The 16,702-nt window shown below is 54.6% G+C and overlaps 1 protein-coding gene across 3 annotated transcripts in view; it reads right to left on the bottom strand.

The window, feature by feature from the left end:
* GSG1L (GSG1 like) overlaps nucleotides 1–16,702 on the bottom strand; it is a 206,915-nt gene that overhangs the window by 17,134 nt on the left and 173,079 nt on the right. For 2 of the 3 annotated variants that reach the window (XM_047087875.1, XM_047087876.1), the window contains one exon: nucleotides 10,457–10,624. In XM_047087875.1, the coding sequence (XP_046943831.1) occupies nucleotides 10,457–10,624 (168 nt within the window). Of the gene's footprint in view, nucleotides 1–6,071; nucleotides 6,120–7,172; nucleotides 7,179–10,456; nucleotides 10,625–16,702 lie in introns of all 3 variants that reach the window. The other variant, XM_047087874.1, reaches the window with a different exon arrangement.

The raw sequence follows: 16,702 nt of genomic DNA, 5'->3' as shown, positions 1-16,702 counted from the left end.
AGAGCAGAGGGCACCCACAGGAGGAGGAGGAGGAAGAGGAGGAAGAGGAAGAGGAGGAGGAGGAGGAGGGGGAGGAGGAGGGGGAGGAGGAGGAGGGGGGAGCGGGAGGAGGGGGACTAGAAAGGGGAGGAAGAGGAGGAGGAGGGGGAGTGGGAGGGGAGGAGGGGGAAGAGGAGGCGAGGTGCCTTCCGCCCCAGAAGAGACAGAGTCTTCCCAAAGTGGAGACAAGGAGAGTCAGAGCAGAAACTCACAGTGAGTCGATGCTGTGGCTGGTGCCCAGTGAATGAGCCCCGGGGAAGGGTGACAGGAACCGCGGTACCCGCTCCGACTTTCAAGCGCGACAGGAAGAAACTCGTAAATTGTCTCAATCCCCACTATTTGGGGTCTGTGCGCACCCACGCAAACCTGCATCCCTACCAAAGTCACCACCACCGCCATTAGCATCATGCCCATTTTACAGACGTGAACACTAAAGGCAGGATAGGCTAGGGACTTGTCCCAGGTTTAGCGGTGTGCTGGCGCAGGTTAACCCTGGCCCTCCGACAGAGGGCAAGAGCCCTGCTTTGCGGCATTGGTGACTACTCCCGGTGTGGCTGATCTGAAGGGACCGGTGTGACGTCACTGACCACGGAGCACATCGGCTCCAGCCCCGCGGCTGGCTAGTGGCAGGACTGCGCGTGAACTCAGGTTTATCGGTCCTCGTATCTTGAGTGTTTCTCCGTGTCCTGCAGGGATTCTCAGCCGCACCCCCCCCTCCCGCCCCGCCCCGCCCCACCCCGCCCTGCCCCGCCGGGTGGTACGTGCCCCACCTGCACTGCGAGGTCCTACAGGCAAGTGAGGCCGATGTCCCGCCTCCTCGGGAGGCCCCCAGTACCTGCCCGCCTAATTCCAGGGCCAAACAGCAGGGCCACAGCAGGGCCACAGCAGGTCAAGTCGCCACAGCCAGGGGCTCTGCCAGGCCTTCCCTCTGCTGTGACAGGAGCCCCAGGGCCTCTCCAGCACAGCCCTTCCAGAATATCCTCCCCCCCCCCCCCCGTGACCTTGTTGTGCCATCCTCAAAGCCGGCCCCTCTCTCGCCGTGCCCGGGGTTGGCTTCTGTTTTCCGAGCCACCAGCCACTTCCAGGTATGAACTGGCACGTACGTTTCCCCCCTCAATCTTCAGTCGACCTTGGACCAATTCTTTGAAATAAAATACAGTAAAAATGAGTTACTAGAAAATGAAATGGGAAAACCACATACGAAGAGCAAGCTCGGGTGTCCCAGCAGCCCCTTCCTGCCTTCCTGCCTGTTGTTGAGAGAGCTTGTGCATGCTCGAGCAGGGGGCAGGGGCAGAGGGAGACGGAGAGAAAATCCCAAGCAGGCTCTGTGCCGCCAGCGTGGAGCTGGACTCGGGGCTTGATTCCACGACGCCGGGATCGTGACCTGAGCCGGAATCAAGAGTCGGATGCTCAACCGACTGAGCCACCCAGGCCCCCGGCAACCTCCACTTTCTGCGAGAGCCTCCAAACTTGGACCTCAACTCCTGTCCTCACGTCACTGTGGATGTCTGCAAATGGGCACTGGTTCGGGGGCCGCACTCCGAGTGCTGCTGGGGTGCGGGGCCTTCCTTTACCCGCTGGCCACGTCCGCCTCCTGAGTCACGCGCGGGCCGCCTCTGCTCTGTGCTCCGGCCCCCGTGTTTCCTGGACTTAGTAGTGCCCACCAGTCACCGGAGCGGCTGGTTAAAACGCACATTAGGGTTCGGCAGGTCTGGGGCGGGGCCTGAGATGCCGCATTCTAGCAGGTTCCCAGGCGAGGCTGACGCCGTTGGCCTGGGATCACATCTGAGGAGCCAGTCGCCGGACCCTTGGCTTTGGGCGCATGTGGGGCTCCGCGAAGCTCCATTCCGGTCGCCCTCTGCATCCTAGGCTGCGGCCCAGCGGACCAGGCCTCCAGGGTCCCCCCCATAGTCCTGGCTACACATGGGCATCACCAAAGAGCTGGGAGCAGTGCCGGTGGGGCAGGAGGGCGCCGGGGGCTGAGGGGGGGAGCCTAGCCAGCTCCCTCCCACTTCTCGTGTCCCCTCCAGCTGGCTGTTATTTAGCAGAACACGTGGGAGTTCAGGGAGCGGCCGTTCCTTCCAGATGTGCTCCCCGCTCCCCTTCGATCGCTTTCCACTTCAAGGGCCCATCTGTGCGCTTAGCTTTCTTTTCACGCACCGGCGGCCTAATCGTGGAGCCGGGCGGGGGTCCTGCAGTGTCCACGGGGCCACCTCCCATTTCTGGGCGTCACGCTCCTCTCCAGAATACACGGTGATTTCAAAGGACCCCAACAACGAGTGAGGAAGCGCAAGGCGCACTGCTGGCCGCGGAAACAGCCGGGTGAGAGGATGTCGTGCCTGAATGGGTCTCAGAGGCTAAATATCGGGGGACAGTCGCAGAGGACAAAGGACACCGTGATTCTGAAATGATCCATGTGCACTGGAATAAAAGGCTGGAATTACAAGAAACGTCGGCAAACCGATGACCACAAATGGGAAATTAAGATTCCACAACGTCTTATCAAAAGTGCCGTTCCAAAATAGGGGGAAATAAATGAGTTTTTCCAAATGATGCCTTTTTTTTGCTCTTCCCACCTCGTGAGTGGTATCATCATGATGCGAAAGAAACATTTGGAAAATAACGGAGAAGATAAATATCCACGTAGCCAATGCCTTCCCTGATGGTTACGTGCAGTTGACAATTTTTTTTTTCTCTCCGGTCTCTCCGATACTAGGGTTTTAAGTGAGACCTCTAGAGAAGAGCGCCTTGAGATTATTTTCAGAACCACATGGGTGAGAAATTGCGACTTAGGAAAAAAAAACGAATAATCACTAGCACAAAGTGGAACCCCCACCTCACCTTCAACGGCCTCTTGGGGGCTCTGGAGGCCCTGTGGTGCCCTCTAAGCCCCTCCGTCGGCCTACAGGGCGGTGGGCACACCTGAGGCAGGGTGCTGTTCAGCTCAGCCAGGGAAACAGTGGGAAACCGCACGCTCTACCCATCAGACCGGTGGGGGGTAAAACAGGTGAGCGGACAGGCGTCCCTGCCCCGTGGACCTTGCTGAGTACCTGCGGGCTTAGGACTGAGTGCAGCGGGGGACGGTTCACGGGGCTGTTACAGGACAGATGGGGGTTTGTGCAGCTCAGGGTCAAGGCTGGAGGCACCACCTGAAGGCTGGACCTCGACACAGCAGAGTGGGGGCACTCCGGGCAGAGAGGACGGCAGTCCGGCAGCTACCTGCAGGCAGGGGAACCATGTGCCTGGGGGACCGCGAGGGCCCAGGGGGTGCTGCACACAGGGGAAGGGGACCGGGGTCCTCAGTGAAGCTAGGCAGTGGCCGCATAGGTGATGGCGAGAAGCTATCGGGAAATGGAGAGGTGCTTTAGGCAGAAGGCTGGGGGCAGAGGTGCCCGGAGACTAGGAGTGCAGAGAAGGGGAGGGGGTGGGCTGACGGCAGGGGTGAGGCCAGATGCAGGAAGACCACGCAGGGCCCGCAGGGGTCTGGCTCCAATACGCCGGACCAGGAGGCAGAGAGATGCGGCAGAAGACCGGGTTTGGAGGAGACCATCGTGAGTCGGTCCTGGCCCTGCTGATTTTAGGTGCTTTTGAGAATCCGAAGTAGCAGCAACAAAGAGGCAGATGGATATGGAGTGAGGCGGTCTGGGGTTGACTAAGAGTGTGGGAGTCCTGGCACATGTGCGGCCACTGAGGCTCACGTCAACTGAGGACAGAAGAGGGCCTAGAAGGAGCCCTGGGAGCATTGCCATTTAACAGAACGGGGGCGGGGGGGGGGTGGAGGGGAGAGGGGAATAGGTGGGGCCAAGGGAGGAGGGTGCGTGCTGAGTGTCAGGGCCCCTGGGAGCTGTTTGGGGTGGGGGTGGGGGGGCAAAGGGCAGACTGCAGGGGGCTGTGCGGTGAGAGAGAGATGACGAAGTGGACACAGACCTTTCCGAGAGCTTCCCGACAACAGACGGGAGAGCAGAAAGCAGAGAGCCCCCTCTGCACCGGGCAGGGGGATGGGCAAAGTGGGGCTCAGGCCCTCAACGGTGTGGGAGTCGTTCATGCCCGGGCCCATCTCCCCCCGCACCCCCCCCCCCCCGGCTCGGCATCTAGCTGCTCCGTGTCTGCCTCCAGGGACCAGCGAGGGCTGGGCCCCGGGAAGCCAGGCCTGGGGAGGGCTCCCAGCCCACACTGTCGCCCCCGCACTGTGGGAGGAGGAGAGAGATCGGGCATCCATGTCCAACTCCCACTCCTAAGTCAACCAAACTGCTCAGCTTTTCCTAAATACGTTTGTGTGCCCCCCCCCACCCCCACCCCATCGCCAGCTTTTGCTCATGCTGCTGCCTGAGCCTGAGAACGCCTTCTCTCACCCACCGCCCTCTGGCCGCTGAGCGCTGCACGTGTCTTTCAAAACTTGGCTCAAGGGTCTCATCTCTGAAAGCCCTTCTATCTTCTAGCTCCCGGGGATGGGCCCAGGCCCTCGGCCTGCCGTCACCTCCAAGAGACCCCATGCTTGGGGTGCTCACTAGACGCCGAGGCAGGGGCAAGGCGGGTGATGGAGAGCCCGGAGGACTCCCCGGGGGCACCTGCTCCTCCCTCCAGCCCACAGACACCACGCAAGAACAGGGGCCCAGCGAGGCCAGACCCTCCGCTTTCTCGTGAGAAGCAAACGCCTGGATGTTTTAACGTGAGCTCTCCTGATTTTTACAACTCAGCCAAAATCGAAAAATGTGGAAACCACCCCGGGGGGCCAAACAAAGCACGTCTTTCTGCTGAGTTCTCCAGCGGCCGCCAAGAGCACAGCACGTGCTGTGCCCCTTTCTCGGGCAGGGAGCGTGTCTTACTTGCCCTGTATAGGGAGGTTTCTGGCAGGGGTGTGGCTGGGGAAAGGGGGGCCCTGGTTTAGTTACAGATGCCCCACACTGCATCATCTCACGTAATCTTCAAAAGTGCGAAGAAGGTGTCAGCCCATCTTCCAGCCAGGAAAACTGAGGCTCCAGGAGGCGAGGTGACCCACAGCTGGGGACGGACCCACAGCCAGTAAACGGCGGCGTCAATTTCCACCCTGGTGGATTTCTTAGTGAGTGCAGCCCGGGTTCGACGAGGATGTGCAGGCCAGGCCCAGAAACAGCGCCCGCAACAGGAAGTACAATCCTGCATTGTGATCGGCAACGTGATTATCAGGGAGGGTCGGTCAGATACCTTATCGGGCCCCTGAGGTTCCAGGTGCCAGGACCCAGTGGACACCAGAGAGACCATTCCCGGCTTTCTCTGGGCCATGCCACAGAGCAAGGTGAAGGGCCCCAGCAGAGGAGCAGGAGCTGTCCTCCCTCCGGAAGCCCCGGAACTTTCTCTCTCCCACCCCCGCGGCTTTCCCCAGGGAGGCGGGATGTCTGTTCAGTGCAGCTGAATTCCTCCTGGAGTCCAATCCAACAGGTCTGGCTCTCCTCCACGCGTCGTTAAAGCAGATCTCAACATTAAGCATTCAAGAAAGCCGGGCCTGCAAATATTTACCTTTCGTTCAACAGCTTCCGACCCTCCCCTCAGGAGGCCCCATTAAGACGCCCTCCTCGGGGATGGGAGGCAGGGTGACTGGGAGAGCTTAGTTCCAGACATTTCTCTGAGCAGGAGAGGCTGTTCAGACTCAGGGGGAGGCTCCCCAGTCTCTGCTCTGCTCCGCATGTGTGTGCACACACACACACACACACACACACACACACACACACACACCTTTCTTCCACATCCCACTGCATTTCAAAACCTCTAAAACTGTCCTCAGTCCGGGGTACAGCAGGAGAGGCCTGGAGGAAGGGGGATCCACAAATGCCTCTCCCCCAGACAGGAATGGCAGGGATGGCCGGGAGACCCTGCACCCTCTCCCAGGGCACCAGCCCCACTCTCACCCTGTGACCCTCAGCAGACTCCCCTCATTCACCCCTGCAAACCCAGCTCCCACCTCAGTGTCAGGCAGAGGCTTCTGACCAGTCCTGAGAGGCCACACCTCACGAGACTGACCGTGGCCTGCTTCAAATCCCAGCTCTAGCACTTACCAGCTGTGTGACCTGAGACAAGTCACTTTACCTCTCTGTGCCTTGATTCTGCATCTATAAAATGGGGACACAATAGTACCTACTACCTCACACAGGGGCTGTGGAATTCACTGAGGCCACAATCTAGAGCAGACAGAAGAGTGTTTGGCACAGGCCATGCACCATACGTATGCTGTGGTTATTCATACGGTTATTAGGTTCCCAGTATCTGAAATGCCGTCTCCTAGGCCGATCATCCTAAACTCATCATTACCAAGCTTTACGTTTCACATGAGTAGCAGACGAAATGGATGCCTAAACACAAAACGTACCCAGCACATCACCTGGGGTATCAAAGTGTGACTTCCCAGGCTGCTGACGGCTCAGGGCTCTCCCGCTTGGGGTCGGAGGACACTGGCCCAGACAGGCTCAGTGCCTTACCCGAAGTCACACAGCAGCGAAGCCACAGGACTGGAACGTGCCTGCACGCAGATCGAGTCTTCCTTCCACCCCTTGCTCCTTCCACAGCACCCCCCAGCCCCAAGGAGGAGGAAGCAAAGGCACGGTGGGCCCCCGGGACCTCCCCCCTCCTGTCCCTGGCTGCAGTTCTGAGGACACTGGCCACTGCAGAAGGTCAGCCCCGCTGCTGCTGGGCAACTTGCAGCCACCTGTGCAGAGATCTATCCATGTGCTCTGAGCTCTGAGTGGGGAAGGCACCAAAAAAAAAAAAAAAAAAATTAGAACAGCCCAGCTAAGCTGAAATGCTCTCCTCAGAGAGGAAGGGAAATAAAATTTGATGAACCTCTGCATAATGTTCAAGTTATGAACGCGTAAAGTGATATTCTGCACATATGCTGGGTCCCATTCGTCTGCCCCCACATTGCTGGGGCCTGAGCTGTTAAGGACCGTTCCAACCAGGGCACTGGCAAACGGCAACTTCTTGCTGATGGGGTACTGTCTTCTGTCTCAGCAAAACAGGGCTGGCCATGGGTGCCCCGGGCTCTTCCACGGCCGAGGCGGCAGCTGGTGCAGTGTTAATGGGGCGGTTTCAGACATCGGGCTGTACGGCTGCTATAAACGCTTCCTGAGCTCCTACTGGGGGTCCCGTGAGACGCCAGTCACTGCCACCTTCCTGATGAGTGTGCTCTGTCCACGCCCCGGGGGCAAGGCGGCCCTGTATGCCTGGTTAGTCTGACCCCCGTCCTGGCCCCAGCTGAGCCGCCCCGGGACTGGACCCCTGACCTGGGACTTTGGCGTGGGGGTGCTGGGAAGCTAAATCCGTCTGATGATCATAAAGCTTGAGCTGAATGAGCGTGAGGCACAGCCAGGCCTGAGGTCTCCCAAGAGAAGAATTCAGTTTATGACCCCAAGAAAAAACCAATTTAATAAACACCTACTAGGGGGCCTGGCCTAGTTGTAGGTGCTCGGAATACAGTGGGGAATATGACAGCGAAGGCCTTCTGCCGTGGAGCTCACAGCCTGCAAACTATCCAACAGACAAACAGAATAAGGTCAGATTGTGTAGGTGCTCTGAAAACAACAGCGACTAGAACAGAGTGTGTGGGGCAAATTTAGACCGAGTGATTAAGGAAGGCCTCTCTGAGCAGGCGGCATTCAAGCCGAGGCCTGAGTGACCCAGCCAGCTGAGTCTTCTAAGCAAGGGCGTAGCAAGTGCGAAGGGCCCCAAGGGGGTGAGCTTGCAGTGCTCAAGGGACAGAAGGGACACCCACGTGGCACAGGAGAGACAGGTCCGTGTGTGCCTTTACATGCGACTCCTGGGCTTGAAGCCCTTCTAATGCCCCGCAGAGAGTCCAGCGCCTCGATGCTGCCCAGCCCCGCAGCCTCCTTCCCCCTTTTCCTCCCCAGGCTCTGTCATCACTCCGGACAACCCTTCAGTTCCCTGCCACTGAGAGGCATTATTACACATCCAGTCAGCTCTCCTAAAAGCAGACCCTGTGATAAGGATTTGACAGGTAGTTTATTAAGGAGGTGGTCCCAGGAAATACGCTAACTAGAAAGTTAGCCTACCTTCCACTCATTCATTATCCACCATCCATCCATCCATTCATGCATCCATGCATGCATCCATCCATCCACCCACCCACCCACCCGTCCACCCGTCCGTCCATCCATCCATCCATCCACCCACCCACCCATCATACATACATACACCCAACCACCCACCCATCCACCCATCCATCCATCCACCCACCCACCCACTCAACAAAACATACATACACACAACCACCCATCCATCCACCCACCCACCTGTTCACCTGTCCATCCATCCATCCATCCACCCACCCACCCACCATACATACATACATACACCCAACAACCCATCCGCCCACCCACCCACCCACCCATCCATCCATCCACCCACCCACCCACCCAACAAAGCATACATACACCCAACCACCCATCCACCCACCCACCCATCCACCCGTCCATCCATCCATCCATCCATCCACCCACCCACCCACTATACATACATACACCCAACAACCCATCCACCCATCCATCCACCCACCCACCCATCCACCCATCCATCCATCCATCCACTCACCCACCCACCCAATAAAACATACATACACCCAACTACCCATCCACCCACCCACCCACCCGTCCACCCGTCCATTCATCCATCCATCCATCCATCCACCCACCCACCTACCCAACAAAACATACATACACCCAACAACCCATCCACCCACCCACCCATCCACCCACCCACCCACCCATCCATCCACCCATCCACCCACACACCCACCCAACAAAGCATACATACACCCAACCACTCATCCACCCACCCACCCACCCATCCACCTGTCCATCCATCCATCCATCCACCCACCCACCCACCATACATACATACACCCAACCACCCATCCACCCACCCACCCACCCAACAAAGCATACATACACCCAACCACCCATCCACCCACCCACCCATCCACCCGTCCATCCATCCATCCATCCATCCACCCACCCACCCACTATACATACATACACCCAACAACCCATCCACCCATCCATCCACCCACCCACCCATCTACCCATCCATCCATCCATCCACTCACCCACCCACCCAATAAAACATACATACACCCAACTACCCATCCACCCACCCACCCACCCGTCCACCCGTCCATTCATCCATCCATCCATCCATCCACCCACCCACCTACCCAACAAAACATACATACACCCAACCACCCAACCACCCATCCACCCACCCACCCACCCAACAAAACATACATACACCCAACCACCCATCCACCCACCCACCCACCCATCCATCCACCCATCCACCCACACACCCACCCAACAAAGCATACATACACCCAACCACTCATCCACCCACCCACCCACCCATCCACCTGTCCATCCATCCATCCATCCACCCACCCACCCACCATACATACATACACCCAACCACCCATCCACCCACCCACCCACCCAACAAAGCATACATACACCCAACCACCCATCCACCCACCCACCCATCCACCCGTCCATCCATCCATCCATCCATCCACCCACCCACCCACTATACATACATACACCCAACAACCCATCCACCCATCCATCCACCCACCCACCCATCCACCCATCCATCCATCCATCCACTCACCCACCCACCCAATAAAACATACATACACCCAACTACCCATCCACCCACCCACCCACCCGTCCACCCGTCCATTCATCCATCCATCCATCCATCCACCCACCCACCTACCCAACAAAACATACATACACCCAACAACCCATCCACCCATCCACCCACCCATCCATCCACCCACCCATCCATCCACCCACCCATCCATCCGTCCATCCACCCACCCACCATACATACACCCAACCATCCATCCATTCATCCATCCATTCATACACTCACCATTTATTGTTACTTCCTCTATTCCCAACTGGACTCTGAGGACGCAGGTGATCAGATGCCTGGTGGTCAGTCCCTGACCTTGAGGAGACTCCTCCTCTAGCAGCCATCAACAGACAACCCACTGCTGGGTCCTCTTTTCACTCAATGCTGTGACAGAGCCCAAGAAGGGGACCTGGGTTCATTCTCTGTGCACCCTTATCTTGGTTCTAAGAAGCATGGGCTAAATGGCAAACTCTCAGACTCAGTTTTCTTCTCCTTAGTTTCTTGGGTTCTGAGCACAAGGCAACCTCACGTCCAACAAAACATCAAAATGTCCCAGAAATTCCAACGCAATGGGGTCCAAACTCTGCCTCACCCAGACCGTCCCTTCTACCCCACAACCGCCCAGGGATGCTTCTGTCAGATCACTCACTCCAGTTTTTGACTGGAGCCCTGTGGCCACTGAGGCTGAGCCCCAGGCTTTGGCTTCCCAATGGTGGCCAGAGGCAACCCCATGTGTACTGACCTCTCCCGGAAGTACTTGATGGCCTCAGGGTCTATGAAGGTTGGCTCCTCCCGGTGGCCCTGCTCAAAGACCTTGCGCTTGTGCCGGAACTCAATGACCGTCTTGGTGTAGGAGTTGAGTGTGGTGACGGAGGCTGCCATGCAGCAGGTAAAGGACCCCCACGCCAGGCTGCCAACAGACGAGGAGAGAGGTGCCACGGTGAGGGTGGGCAGGGGACAGGAAACCCCACCCACCAGACAAGCGCTCCTCCTGCACAGCTGCCTCCTCTGGGCCAGACCTGAGCAGGTGCTGCCATAGAGCAGAACAGGATTTGGTCCCTGCCCCGCTCACAGTCTGTGCACTGATGCAGACATGACAGAGTTCATCACTGGGAGGCAAGAAAAGGGCGAGGCCTTCTATCCAAGGGGGCCAGCCTCCGGGAAGGTCACCAGAACACAGTGATGCTTGTGTTGCACAGGGTTTTGGAGGATGAGTGAGCCTTTGCCAGAGGGAAGGGGATCCCAGGAAGAGGGAAGGGAGTGCGCAAAGGTGTGGAGGCATGAGGCAGTAGAGAACAGTCTCCGGTCTGCAGGAGGTTGGGGATGCTGGAGTGAGGGAGAGCGTGATTAGGTGAAGTTGATGATAGAAAAGGGGATGGGGGCAGACACCTGAAAAGCTGGGTTCCATGGGGGTTAAATTACCTCTGTTCATGCATGCTTTGGGCAAGATGCTTAACCCCTCTGCCTCTTATTCCTCATATCACTTCAACGGACACATCAACAGCACCACTTCACAGCATGGTTGCAAGGGTTAAAGGAAATGAGCCATTCAAAATGTCTTAGAACAGTGCCTGGCGCATACAGCGGGCACTCAAGAACAGCTTGCGGTCATTACTACCATTGCTATTTTCAACCTTCTTACTACCCACCCACTTCTATCTGACTTCATCTCCAAACTCTCCCCCTGAGAGATTAAGTTATAACGACCCGTGTGGCTTTCTGTTGTCCACTTCATCCAAGCACAGCTGCGGACTCTTGGCCACACGCACCTGATGTGTATGCTGAGCCAGCCGGGGCTGGAGAATCTGTCCTACCGACAACTGGAAAGCAGGGAAGGGCGGCACGGGGCTAGGAGACCAGCTGTCCAGGCTGCTGCGTCTCTTACCCAGTGTCCGTTCTAGAAATGGTCTCCCACCTACTTCTGACCAGGAGTGGGTACCAGCCTGGTTCTACCGGTCAGGCCTCCCGGTCCCTGCTCCCCAGTCTCTGCCCTGATGACTGGTTTCCTCCAAATCAAGGGTTCAGCTTTGCTGCCCTGTCTCAGAGCATCCCGTCTCCCCTTTTGCCCGCCACCCATTGGGTCTCTCAACGTGACCACCACGCATTCCTCAAGGTCAGTGCAGCCCATCTCCCACACCCACTGCTCCCCTCTTTGTCAGCCCCTGGCCATCCAGAAGAAAAGCAAGGGGAAGTATGCGGATTCAGCCTTTCTCCCAAGGATCCCCTATCATCACCTGAACCTTATCACCAAAACCATTAATGGATTCCTTGTTCTTTCATGATAATGAGCTAATTTTGATCTCCCAGAAACTCTGAGTAGCTGTAATAGACAGGCATGGGGTCCACTTGGCCCCTCTTAGAACGGCCTTGTCCATCAAAGAGTCCAGTAGGTGACCCCGCCCCCCTGTTCATAGATGACTGGATGAGGGCTGAACATCTGGGAAGTTGGTCCAATCAGATACTCTCTCCTCTGAGCAATGAAACTCAAGACTAGTTCAATGTGCGGTACGTGTTTAGACAGGTGGAAATTAAAAGCATGATGATGGCAAATGAAGAAGCAGGCTTTTTCTGGGATTCCACAAGGATACATAGGTTAGTTTTGCCTGACCAGCAACCATTCTGTTAAGGGACCAGTGCTCCCCTCTTCTCAGGTCATGTGGTTTGTATGGAGCTGGCCTCACCACCACCCCCCCCCCAACCTTTAGGCATGATCACATGGCCAACACCTGGCCAATGAGGGCATCACTTCCCTCTGGCCACAGATATTGGTTCAAGGATGGGCATGTGACACCCGATCCCGGGACTCTTGCTCAAGCTGTTGGAAAACAGGGCTCATCTTTCTCCTGGAGTACCACACGGGTGGGATTTGAGCCTGGAGCTGCTGGGGCCTGCCTTGCCACTATGCAACCTGCTAATGAGGTTGCCTCAAAGCAGAGCCATGAAAAGGAGCTAGATCCTTGAGCTGAAGCCATTATCCCTGGATTTTTCAGTTATGGGTGCCCAAATTCCTTTATCAGATTTTTTTTCCCCTAAGCCAATTTGAATTGGGTTTCTGTCATTGGCAACCCAAGTTCTTATACAATTATTTTTTATACATTCCCTTCTTCTACATAGCTTAGTTTTAAAGTGAATTTCTAGTCTTGTCTAGGAGCAGGTCAACTACCAACTCTGATGACCCAACGAGAGGAGGAGTCTCTATCACATACCCCTGTTCAGTGTCCTCTCAGCCCTCACCACACCCTGTAATTCCCCTGTAGCTTTTTTTCCCCCTATTATTTATTATTCTTTGTTTTTAAATGAAACTTTCTATTTTGAGATAATTATAGATTCACATGCAGTTGTAAGAAATCATGCAGAGAGATCCATCCATGTACGCTTTCCCCAGTTTCCCTCATGGTAACATCTTGCAAACATAGTACAAGCATATTGACATGGATACAATCGAGATACAGAATATTTCCATCCATCACCGCGATCATCTCTCCTGTGGCCATTTTACAGCCACACCCACTCCCCTCCCAAACTCTGGCAACCAGTAATCAGTTCTTCATTTCTATAATCTTGTCATTTTAAGAATGCTATATAAATGGAATTGCACAGCATGTATCTTGGGGATTGGCTTTTTTACCCGGTGTGATTCTCTGGAGAGTTGTCCCTGATGCATGTATCAACCATTTGTTCCCTGATATCACTGAGTTTCTCCACATCTGCACCAGCATTTCATGTTGTCACTTTTTTTTTTATTTTAGCGATTCTGATAGATGTGTAGTAACACCTCATCATGGTTTCCATTTGCATTTTCCTAATGGCTAATGGTGGTGAACATCTTTTCAGTTGCTTACTTGCCATCTGTTTATCCTCTTTGGCAAAATCTCTGTTCATGTCTTCCTGCCCACTTTTTAATCGAGTTGTTTTGCTGCTGTTATTGTTTCCTTTTGAGTTTTGAGTGTTTTCATTGATCCTAGCTACGAGTCCTTTGTCAGAGCGGAGGCTAACAAGTCTTTTCTTCCTCAGCAACTTGTCTTTTCAACCTCTTAACAAGGTCTGTCACAGAGCAAAAGTGTTTAATTTTGCTGAAATCCAATTTATCAAATGCTCCTTTTATGTTTTTGATCCAATCGATATTAAATCTAAGACCTCTTTGCCTAGGTCTAGATTCAAAGATTTTCTATTTTTTTCTTCTAAAAACTTTATCATTTCACAATGTATATGTAGGTCCATGATCCATTCTGAGTTAATTTTTAGATAAGGCATGGAGTTTAGATCGAGTGCTTTTTTGTTCTGTTTTGTTTTGTTTTTTTACCTATGACTGTCCAGTAGCTCCTGCACTATTTGTTGAAAAGGCTACTCCCCCCTCCATGGAACGGAACTGCATCTTTGTCAAATATCAATGAGGCATATTTTGGGGCTCCTTATTCCACACCATTGATCTGTGTGTCTACCCCTCCACCAATACCACACAATCTAGACTACCGTAACTATGTATTAAGTCTTGAAGTTGGGTAGACTTCCCAATTTTAGCCTTCCACTTTTAGCCTTCTTTTTCAAACTTATTTTAGCTATTCTAGCTCCTTTGCCTTTCCTAATAAATTTTAAAATAATCTTACCTATACCTACAAGAAATCTTGCTGAGATTTTCACAGGAATTGCATGAAACTGTATACTAACTCGAGGAGAACTGATGTCTTCACCACAAACACGCTGTCTCTCTCATTTGGATCTTCTCTGATTCCTTTCGTTGGCATTTTGTGGTTTTCACCATGGAAGGCCTAAAATGTTTTGTTAGATTGATGATGAAGTGTTCACTGTGTTGAATGCAAATGGTATTGTATTTTTAGTTTTGTTGTCCAACTGTTCAATGCCGGTTTATGGAAACATAATAGATTTTTACATTATTTGTCTCATATCCTGAGACTCTACTGAACCTATACATCAGGTCTAGGCATGTTTTGGTAGATGTCTTGGACTTTTCTACATAGACAATCCTGTCATCTGCAAACAAGTCTGGTTTATTTCTTCCTTTCCAATCTGTATGCCTTTTATTTACTTTTCGTGCTTTATTGCACTAGCAAGAAATTCCAGCACTATGTTGAGGAAGAGTGGCGTTCCCAGTCTTAGGGAGAAAACGTTCAGTCCTGTTACTGCCTGCTGGAGGTGAGGTCCAGGCTCCCCGTGGGATTTCCACCGCCACTTGGGGATGGGTGGGGCTTGTTACTTTCCCAGCAAAGTGACAGTCCCAGCTCCCTACTCTGGCACCACCACAGCAGGTGAGGGGGCATGCAGTTAGGTGCCTCCTTATAGCCTGGTGAGGGGAGTCTAAGCTTGGCATGGCATGAGTGGGGGTCAAACCACAGTTGTTGGGGTTGTTGTTTTTTTGTCTGTTATGTATCACTATACGGTTATTGCTAAACTTTCTGTCTTGGTAGGCTGCCCCTTTCCTGGTCTTTGGCTATAGAAAGCAGACTCCGTGGTGTGTGTGTGTGTGTGTGTGTGTGTGTGTGTGTGTATGCGCATGTGCATGCCTTTTCGCATTGCTGGCTTGCTGACTTCTTCATTTGTAGATCGGGATGCGCTAGACAAAAAGTACTCACCAATATGCTCTCAGTCCCTGGCCAGCCTGCTGTCTCGTGTCTACCTTTTAGCATCCTCTTATGCTGCTTTATGTATAATGTTCCAGGAGTGCTAGCCGGGACTTAGCAGGAGGAATAGGGAGAAGGATGTCTATTCCATCATCCCAGAAGCAGTAGCTCCCCCACTCCCGCCCCAGAACATCAGCTTCATGAAAACAGGAGCTTTGTTTTGTTCCCGGCTATATGCTCAGCACCAAGGACAGTGCCTGGCACATAGCAGGTGCTCAACAAATATTTGCAGAATGAATAAATAGAGATTGAACAGCTATAAAAATACTGCCCTGCTTTTAACGTGGGTGAGGGGCTCAGGGCCTCATCCTCCCTGCCATGCCTCATCCCAAGACCCCTCTGGGCCCTCACGCAGGACACTGTTTGAAAACCTCGGGACTGGAACACTTCCTGCTGTTTGCAGCTTGCAATTCTGAGCTGGTGCACCCCTGGGCTGCTGCCTGAGGTACGTGGGTGGTTGGCCTGGTTTTTGGAGCCAAGAGCAGAGTGGACACTGTGGGGAGGAAAGGGGAGGGTGATGGGGTGGACAGAGTGACTGTCAACCACTCTGTCCTCTGGGAGCTGTGGGGGGGCAGGGGCAGGGGAATGCTGGGGGCTGATTCAGAGGTGCATAGATGCCACCTTGCAGTGTCCCCCAGGCCCTCCTCCGTGGGAAGACTGTTAACTGACCACTGAGGGGGGCAGCCCTAGTTCTCTTTCAGGCCAGACGGGCACAGAGTCATTGTACCCAAATGCTCGGTCCAGGCCACGCTCAGTGCCCCAGAACTGATGGGACCAGGAGCTGATGACGGCAGGTTCTGGGGCCCCAGGCAGTCCAGCCATGGCCAGCAGGCGTCCTTGGGTGGCCACGCCTCTCCTTCCCCTCCTTGGTGTTAAACAAAAGGAGGCAAGAACAACCTGCCTTGGGGGACAGGAGAAAGAGTGAGAGCTTCCTGCTGACCACACAGCCTCTCAGCAGGGACACCAGCAAACACATCCTCCCCAGTGGTTCTTTGGGGCCAAGGTTCTTCTATGGTCATGGCAGCAGAACCCCCCACCCCTAAGGGATCGATCTGCTGAAATGCCAGCTAAGGCCTGCAGAGAGGGTAGGGCAGCCGAGGGTCCTGAGAGAGAGGGAAGAGGCTAGCCTTCTGTTTCCACAGGGTTGTGGAGACTGGAAGGGAGCAAGGGGAGGAAGGGAGGAGGGTAGCAGTGAGGCCATCACACTTCACACAGATGGGGTCCCAGAAGCAAACAGAGAGGCACCACCCCTCTGGGACCTGGCCCAACTTGCTGCTCTCTTGCTGTGTGACCTGTGCCAAATCGCTTAACCTCTCTGGGCTTCTAGCTCTTATAAAGCTACAACTCCA

This window comes from Lynx rufus, unplaced genomic scaffold (genome assembly GCF_022079265.1).
Source record: "Lynx rufus isolate CCGP_SWC_20201006 ecotype Redwood Valley unplaced genomic scaffold, mLynRuf1.p SCAF_23, whole genome shotgun sequence".
NCBI lineage: Eukaryota > Metazoa > Chordata > Mammalia > Carnivora > Felidae > Lynx > Lynx rufus.
This window is presented reverse-complemented; position numbering and strand designations above follow the sequence as displayed.